Genomic DNA, 8,401 nt, shown 5'->3' with positions numbered 1-8,401 from the left:
ACAAATACTTAATTATCTGCTAAAAATCATTAGAAGATTTTTTTTTTAAATTACATATATACAAAATTTATAAAAAAAAATAAAAATAAAAACTAATAATGATAATAATACTAATAATAAATATTACAAATTTATACTAGCAATGTAATAATTCTTATACAAGCTTGTACGCTAAGTTGTCCACGTACATACCTCAAGCTTGGACAGCAACTCATGCGATGTTTGTGCAGAGATGATAATATTACGGGCAGCCGGGTCAATGAATCCCTCTTCCACTGCCTTATCGATGAAGGATAGCAAGCAATTGTAGTACCCATCAATGTTCAACAAACCAACCTTAATCATAAATTAATTCAAAACCCAACTGTTAATGACTGTGACATAAATAGTAATTAAAAAAAGAAAAAAGAAGAAGAAGAGAATTACTGGCTTGTTATGTATGCCTAGCTGAGCCCAAGTGATAGCTTCCAGTAGCTCTTCCAAAGTTCCATAACCGCCTGCCTCAGCATTCAAAAAATCAGAGCAGCTATACATTAAATTTATATTAAGAAAATTTATGTAGCACTATTATGAAACATACAGTGCATGATTGGGTGTCCTTCCTCAGCCGACATCAATAATTAAAGGCTGGGAATGTGCCGAAAGGATTTAAGCACTAATAATTTTTCAAAATATATTAACGAAATTTATGAGATCAACAGAACAGCTCAGTGGCACATCTGATGAATCAGATATACAAGTTTGGGGAAAATATAAACTTTTTTGAATATTCAAATGAAAACTACGTAGCCCACCTTAATTAATTGGTCAATTATATGAGTGAATTTGTGATTAAATTTATTGGAAATCCCAAAAAGTTCATACCGAACTTCAAGTACTTAATGCCCATCTCAACATCTAATCATCTATAGCATATCAAGAAATAAGCTATTTTAGCCATAGCTATAATAATATTTTGCCTAAAAATAAGTCTAAAGTTTCGTTTGGGACGGCTCTTTCTTCCTTTCTTAAAACATGTTTTTAATACAAAAATTAAATTTTGAAAGCTGGTTTAAGAAGCAACAAAAAAGCCATCCCAAACTAAGCCTAAGTTTTATCTTGCTTATAAAAACAAGATTTAGGCTTCGTTTAAGATAATTTTGTTATAGCTTTCTACAATAATTTATAGTAAAAAATATATTGAATGAAGCTAGAAAGCCTGGTTTTAATTTAGTCAAAGATGGTTACCAGGCAAGGCAATGAAGGCATCTGCGTGCCGAGCCATCTCTGCCTTCCTTTGATGCATGCCAGATACGGCTCTCACCTCCCCTATGGTCTCACCAGTTATCTACACAGCTCAACAAAATTTGTTAATTCTCTTATTTCAAAAAATCTGAGACATCGTAAATTTACAATGAAAATATGTAAAGAAAATCCCAATATAACAATATTATCTGTTCATCTCTTCAATTCCTCTATTTCTACCAAAATAGAAATGATTTTATTTAATATAATAAATCAGAGTACGAATGCATTAAAATTACCCCAAAAAATAAAATAAAAAGCCTTCTACAGTTCTATTAGACTTTAAGGAAAGAAGAATCACTTGGGAAAAGGCTGTGATAAGATAGCAGGAGGTCATGAGAAACTTTTGCCTAGCCTAAATAGGCTGTTCATGCATCTACTAGGCTTACCCTTTTATGGTAAAAGTAGGGCTAGGTCCCAAACTATTTTTTATTTTTTACACAAAATTGATACCGAATAAAACCTAAACAGAATATATAATTATATATAGGGAGCTTATTTGCGTGAGACTGAAAATTAAAAAAAAAAAAAAGTATTCTACATAAAAAAAAAGAATTTATGAACATTTTTTATAGAAATAATGATCTAATAAGAAAAAATTTCTCCCATAATGGTAGAATGTAGAGTACCTCTCTGGGCATGAGAGTCTTGGGAATCACCCTGCAACAGTAACACAGAACAAACCTGAGAAGTGAGGACTCTATTGGCAGAAGAAATAGTAGATATTTCAAAGTTCTTAAGAGAGAAAGAGAGACCCGAGGACATGGCGACCGCCGTTAAACACTGCCTGTGACACTAAACCCATAAGGCCTATACTTCCACCACCGTAGACCAAGTCTATGTTCCTCTCCACCTGCAAGTAGAGCAGAGTGAATTTGAGCAGAAATACAAACCGGAAAACAGAGTAATCCGTTTTTCTAATGCAATTAATCATTTATTGCTACCATTTAGCAATCTAGTCTTCGAAATTTCAGATCAAATGGCCATTCCCTCCACTCTTCCTCGAGCGCAGAGCAATGAGCTCGAGGAGGCAAGAGAGGAGCAGAGAGATGAGAAAACTCCCATGTGGCCGGAGCTCTAGTTTCATAATAAACTTATAAAAGTGGAGTTTTTGAGGAAGAAGAAGAAGAAGAAGAGACTGACCAATTCATGACCGAGCTGAACAGCTGCAAGCTGATAGCTTGGTTTCTTCCCCGGGCTACTCCCGCAGAATACACATATCCTTCTAAACCTGGAGGAAGATTTCGTCTCCTTTGCCTGGACTTCCATCATCAACAAGCCAGAGGAAGAAGGTCTCTCTCTCTCTCCCTCTGTGGGTATCTCAGGGCAAAGCTTACGGATTGCTCTGTCCGAGAAGGAATGGAGGATGCAGGCTGGAATAGCAGAAGGGGGGGCACTATTAAAATCAACGCCCAGCCACGAAAATTAGGATGCGATTTTTCTCTCCTACTTATCGCTCCAATTTCTCGCGGAGAGGAATGCAGTGATGGCGAGGGTGTTCTGGCCTCTGGGGACGGCACTCAATTTGACTGAAAGTTTGATGATTGTTGAAAGAACAATACTTTATCTTTTAAATGGGTTTATTTTTTAATTTTTTTCAATTTATCTAAATCAATTAATATAAAAATGTATATTTTTCAGAATTTTTTTCATCAATTTATCTAAATTAGGCGCATTCAAATAGAAAAATTAAAACTTTATAGATTTATTGAAAGAGTGCAACATTAAAATATAGTTAGAGCAATAAATTTCATGAAAAAACATTGTTAAATTATTGTGACAAAATATTTTTTTTAATTAATAAAATCAAGCGCTCTCTCTCTCTCTATGCATATATATATATTTATTTATATTTTTGACTTTTTTGGAGTAATTTTCTTATACAGTAATTTTTTAGTATAAAAATTATTAAAAATAGTGAAAAAATAACAAAATATTAATACTTAAAAAATAAAAAAAATGAAACAAAATAAAATTTTGGCAACTGTTTAGAAACAAACTAAGAGAAAATTTCCCAAGAAAAAGTAGATTGATTTTATGTTTGAATGAAATTAATAAGCAGATTGAGTATTCATATTTTATTTGATTTTTTTTGGAATGAGTATCTACTGGCTGCTGCCCTCATAGGAGGAATAATTATTAGGTCTGGACACCTGACGTAGCACTACATCCGGACGCCAATAACATGTCACCACGTGCTCTTACTTTTTACCGCGTGGCCCGACGACCTGACCCAGTCCGGAACCCGGTATTGCTATGTTCAGGTACTGCTAGATATTACTCGATATTGCTAGGTATTGTTTGGTATTGCTTGGCAATAACGAGAAATACCGTTCTTTCAAAACCAATACCTAGCAATATCGAGTAATACCTAGCAAAATCGGGGTATTGCTAGGTATTGATCTTAATAGATTGATATTTTTCTCGTTATTACCGAGCAATACCAAGCAATACCAAGCAATTAATACCCCGGTCTGCACAGATCAGCCAAATACATAGCAATATCGAGTCCGGGTCGTCGGGCCGCGCGGTAAAGAGTAAGAGCACGTGGCGACATGTTATTAGCGTCTGGATGTAGAGTTACGTCAGGTGTCCAGACCTAATAATTATTCTCATAGGAGGGGCTTTGCAGAGTAACTAATCACTCGATGAGCTTATTAGTAACCAACCCCACAAATACAGAACCCGTTGCTATTTTCTCCCATTTTAAGGAGTAATTTTATTGAAATTAAATTGATATATATAAGGTCATACATAAATAAAAAAGCTTTCAGGTCATATCTCAGAGACGACCGGGGTCTTAGGATAAGAAGTAGGCCCTCCGAACCTCTACAAACATAGTGGATGAGCATAGAATAGTGGGCCGTCGAGTGTACGGTACAGACCCAGTTGGCCCATTATAGTTGTCGAAGTGCGGTACCTGCTTTTGGTTAGCCTTTAAAAGCTAATCATTGCAAGGTTTATATTTGAATCGCCTCTATTCTCATATAGGGAATCATTTTCGGTCAAAGTGTAAGGATATTAATGTTAAAAGAATTTTAAAAAGATTTTTTTTTTCTAAAAAATTATAATATTTAATCTTTATATTAATAAAAAATTTCATCACAATTTTTTTTTTTTTTTGCAGATTTGCCCTTGCTGCCAAACTCTGGTATTTTAGAGTAAAGCTGTCGCAATACAGTTCTGGGCTTTATTTGGTAATGTGATTGTGATGCAGCTGTTGTACAGTCTGCTTGTTTTGATTATGTGATATAGTATGAACTTAAGCAGATGAAAAAAAGTCTTAATTAATTTCAATTTTGTAAGAATGATTTGAAAAAAAAAATCTTATTATTTTGTTTATATTTGTAAAGTTGAAAAATACAAATTTAGGATGTAAAAATGATTGTGAAGTTGTTATGAAAAATAAAAGTTTAAAAGCCGCTACAAATATTAAAATTAAATATATATTTTTAAATCAAATAATTGTATTTTTAAAATTATCATATATTAATCCATTTTAATTATTAAAATAATTTTTCATCCTAAATTTTTTTATAAAAAGTAAAATTAATAATAAAATATGTAGCAAAAATAATTATAATTATCATCTAAATAAGAAAATTATTCAAAGAGTTCACTAATTTTGATGTTAAAATTCACGGCAGATAAATGATTACAATTAACTGAATGTTGCTTCCTGAACGTTTCAACCAAAGCAATAAATGGCACACTGCTAATTGCAGCGTTGAGATTGGTGACGACATTCCGAAAAAAAAAATGCGAGGTTTGTGAACTGATTGCATTTATATAATATTTTTAAAAATTTTGAGTAATAATAAATTTTATAGAGATTTGATTGGCATAAAGAGTTTTTAAAGGGCATGTAATTAATTAACATAAATTCATACACATATCACATATTATAAGATTAAATTTAAAATCTTTTAATCAGAGAAGAAAAACCTTAATTTTCAATGGGGTAAATTTATAAGTAACTGTTAGGAGCTCAAAGGGATCGCGCCCCCCTGAACAAATTTTATTATACCGACATTTTTAAAATTCAAATTAATAAATAAAATGATAAATTCTTTTTACTATTTGATGTAGCAATTGCATAAAATTTAGTCTTTTAAAAATTTTTAGGAGGGCAATTGTTAAAAACATTTATAATAAAAATTTAAAAATATAATGTGATACGTCATCAAAATATCTTGATTGGGGCACGATCTCGAGAAAAACTCAAGTTCGAGAAACTCCAAAAATTAATTTCGGGAGCATATGAATCTCCGATTCAAGAGCTCGTCAACTGAGCCGTCTCGGAATACAACCAACGACACCGAAGATCAACCAATCCGAGCCCGAATGAGTTGATCAAGGGTTCAAAGGCTGTTGGAAGTTCAAACCGCAGATTTGCAGTTACCAAAACGTCCATCGATTTTGACGAGCTTTATACTCGAATGAACGGCTGGACCGGAGAAGAATCAACAGCTCAGATCAATCGAATTCCGCATCACAAAGGCCTGTCAATAGTCCAACAAAGCGGTGCAGTTGAAATCAAAGGATTCGATATCTGCCGGTCATATCAAACCACTCCAATTCGCCCTTATCTCACGTCTATTTAGGACTATGCAACTCAGAAAAACTAAATAGAGCCTCATTTACACCAAAGGGACCCAAGTGAAGAGAGAGAAAAAAAGGAAAGGGAAAGGAGATCTCCCTCCCGACCACCGTCGGAGTCTTCTGCCGCTGAGACCCGGAACCTGCGGATTTTTCCAGGAAACGCTGGATTTTGCAGACTTTCACGTGATGTTTGAAGATCTCCAATTACACAAGTCCCTCCTGTTGCCGAACCCGCCAAGTGAAGCCGAGTTCTCCTCTGCCACAAAAGACGTCGGACAGCTATACCGACGTCGGACTTCACTCTTTCGCCAAGTTTTTTCTACCGACGCGCATTTACGGTATCTGGACTTCGTTGGAATCGTCTTGCGAAGATGCATTTCTTCCAATTGATGGACTTCTAACTGACGCTGTTCTTGACTGATCTTCGGGTCGTCATGACTACAGTCCTTCGACCTCCGTCGCTAGCAGACTCAGTCCTCCGACAAATAATACGTGATAGAATAGCTCTTGTATTTAACATCATGTAAATGTACTCCATAAGATGTACATCAAATGCTAAGGCTCTCACAAGGAAAGGGCCTTCATTTGTATCGACTGCGAATACTAGTGGATCGTGTCAAACTGGGCTAGGGCCCGTGGTTTCCCCTTTTACAGGGGTTTTCCACGTAAAAATTTGGTGTCTCATAAATGCTAAAGAACCTTCTCTTATCTGATTGCATGCGGATTTTTCGTACAATCGCTAAGACGATAAATTATATTTCCTACTGCCGCAAATATCTGGACGCATATATGAAGAAACAAAATTGCCTAAAGAATAATAATATTTTTGTTGGTTGTTGTTTTATGGGGTGGGGGCACTCAAGGGGGGACTGCCCTGCACCTTAATTTTTTTTTTATGAAGCTGATTATGATTCAGATTATTTTATGTTTATGTAATAATTTTTAAAATTTTATTTAATAATATTTTTTTATTAAGATTTGAGTCGCATAAAGAGTTATAACCTAAGCCAAGGTTTATATTTTTTTTATTTTTTTGAAACATATAGTTAATTAAAATAAATTCATGCACATATTACATATATAAGTATTGAATCTAAAAACTATTAGTTGATAGTCAAAACTCTAAACCAACAGATCAAGATGAACTACATGATTATGAAGTCTTAAATATTTTTTTATTTGGGATAGCCCCATTCCTAAAAGAAGTCTTATTTCATCCTCTTGTAGACGAAAAATTATTAGGTGCGGAGTGTGCACCGTCCGCACAAGCACTGGGTATCTAGCGGTATCCAGTGGTACCCAGCGGTACCGAGTGCCAGTACCTAGATGGGAATAGTGCTTGTGCGGTCTGTTCTCCCCGTCCGCACTCCGCACCTAATAAACTCTCCTTGTAGACAAGCATATAGACAGTGTTGCTTTTAGGCATGAGTGGTTTTTTTTTTTTTTTTGGGCTTGGGGGGCATAAATAATGTTGAAAATCTGATCTTTGTTACTTTATTAAATTTGCGCTCTCAGCGAATGATATTTGAGGCCAGTTTGATAGTGGAGATCTGTCCCTTTCTCAACTCCTAATGTAGTTTAATTTTCAACATTCGTTCTTTCGGCATATACTTAAATCGTACGTATCGTATTTTGCTAATTAGTCGGAGTGGTTGCTCGGCCGATCATGGCCCATTTTCACTTCAAGATTGATGCCCGCCAATCCTATGACGATACCTATTTTGATTTTTGTCGGATTAAATAATTGCGTCGATGAATTTTTTAAATGAGCTCTTTTTTTATAAAGAAATTTTTTTTTTCTACTTTTTTCTATCAAAATAAGTATTTGAGATTAAAACAAATTAGCATTGCATAATTAATTATCAGATATAATCTCAGCTTTTCTTGATTTGTGTTGGCAGTTTTTGCTATCAACTAATAGGTCTGGGATTATGAAGAATTCAATTATGTGCCATTTAGCATATATATTATATTTTCTTTACGTGTTTATGTCATGGACTTAGGCTTCGTTTGGGACGGCTTTTTTATTGCTTTCTAAAACGGAGTTTTAGTACAAAATTAAAAAAATTTGTACTAAAACTCCGCTTTAGAAAGCAATAAAAGCCGTCCCAAACGAAGCCTTAGTGTCTCTCCACGGCTACTTTTGACCCTCGACTCTCACTTCTATTCTTTATATATCACATTTCACATTTTTGTGGTTATGATGTATTTTAGTGATGGGCTGCTTTTGGTTTAATGTCATGACTATTGTGTATGTTATTTTTGTGATATGAATAATATGTAGATATTAGATGAATAGTAGTGCATTTATATTTTCCACTATTTATATTATATGGATGAAATTAGTAAGTTTAGATTGATTATTAAGAAGATAAAAAAGATACAATTTTTTTCATTTTAGATATTTGGGCATCATAACTAGAATCATAGTTTGCATAAGAAAATCACCGATGTAATTCATGATAAGAAGCATTATTAGAAACAAATATTAATATGCATATTATTAAAAGCCTTA

General features: G+C 34.0%; 1 protein-coding gene across 1 annotated transcript; it reads right to left on the bottom strand.

Annotated features, from left to right (window-relative positions):
• Positions 1 to 117: 117 nt before the first annotated feature.
• Positions 118 to 2,806, bottom strand: LOC110100172 (cytokinin riboside 5'-monophosphate phosphoribohydrolase LOG3-like). Its single transcript, XM_028698735.1, has 6 exons — positions 2,428 to 2,806; positions 2,040 to 2,137; positions 1,914 to 1,944; positions 1,228 to 1,327; positions 427 to 497; positions 118 to 336 (listed from the first exon to the last, which is right to left on the bottom strand). Exons 1-6 carry the CDS (start codon positions 2,554 to 2,556, stop codon positions 172 to 174), a joined length of 594 nt encoding a protein of 197 aa, XP_028554568.1. The 5' UTR covers positions 2,557 to 2,806; the 3' UTR covers positions 118 to 171.
• Between the last annotated feature and the right edge of the window lie 5,595 nt (positions 2,807 to 8,401).

This window comes from Dendrobium catenatum, unplaced genomic scaffold (assembly GCF_001605985.2).
Source record: "Dendrobium catenatum unplaced genomic scaffold, ASM160598v2 fragScaff_scaffold_1131, whole genome shotgun sequence".
Taxonomy (NCBI): Eukaryota; Viridiplantae; Streptophyta; class Magnoliopsida; order Asparagales; family Orchidaceae; genus Dendrobium; species Dendrobium catenatum.
Note: the sequence above shows the minus strand (reverse complement) of the source record. Positions and strands in the feature narration are given on the sequence as shown.

Coding starts and splice junctions, on each gene's coding strand:
- LOC110100172 (XM_028698735.1), bottom strand. CDS start 2,556: ATGATGGAAGTCCAGGCAAAGGAGACGAAATCTTCCTCCAGGTTTAGA. Junction 1,945..2,039: donor GGCGGTCGCCATGTCCTCGG/GTCTCTCTTTCT, acceptor TTACTGTTGCAG/GGTGATTCCCAAGACTCTCA. Junction 498..1,227: donor TGCCTTCATTGCCTTGCCTG/GTAACCATCTTT, acceptor ATGCTGAGGCAG/GCGGTTATGGAACTTTGGAA.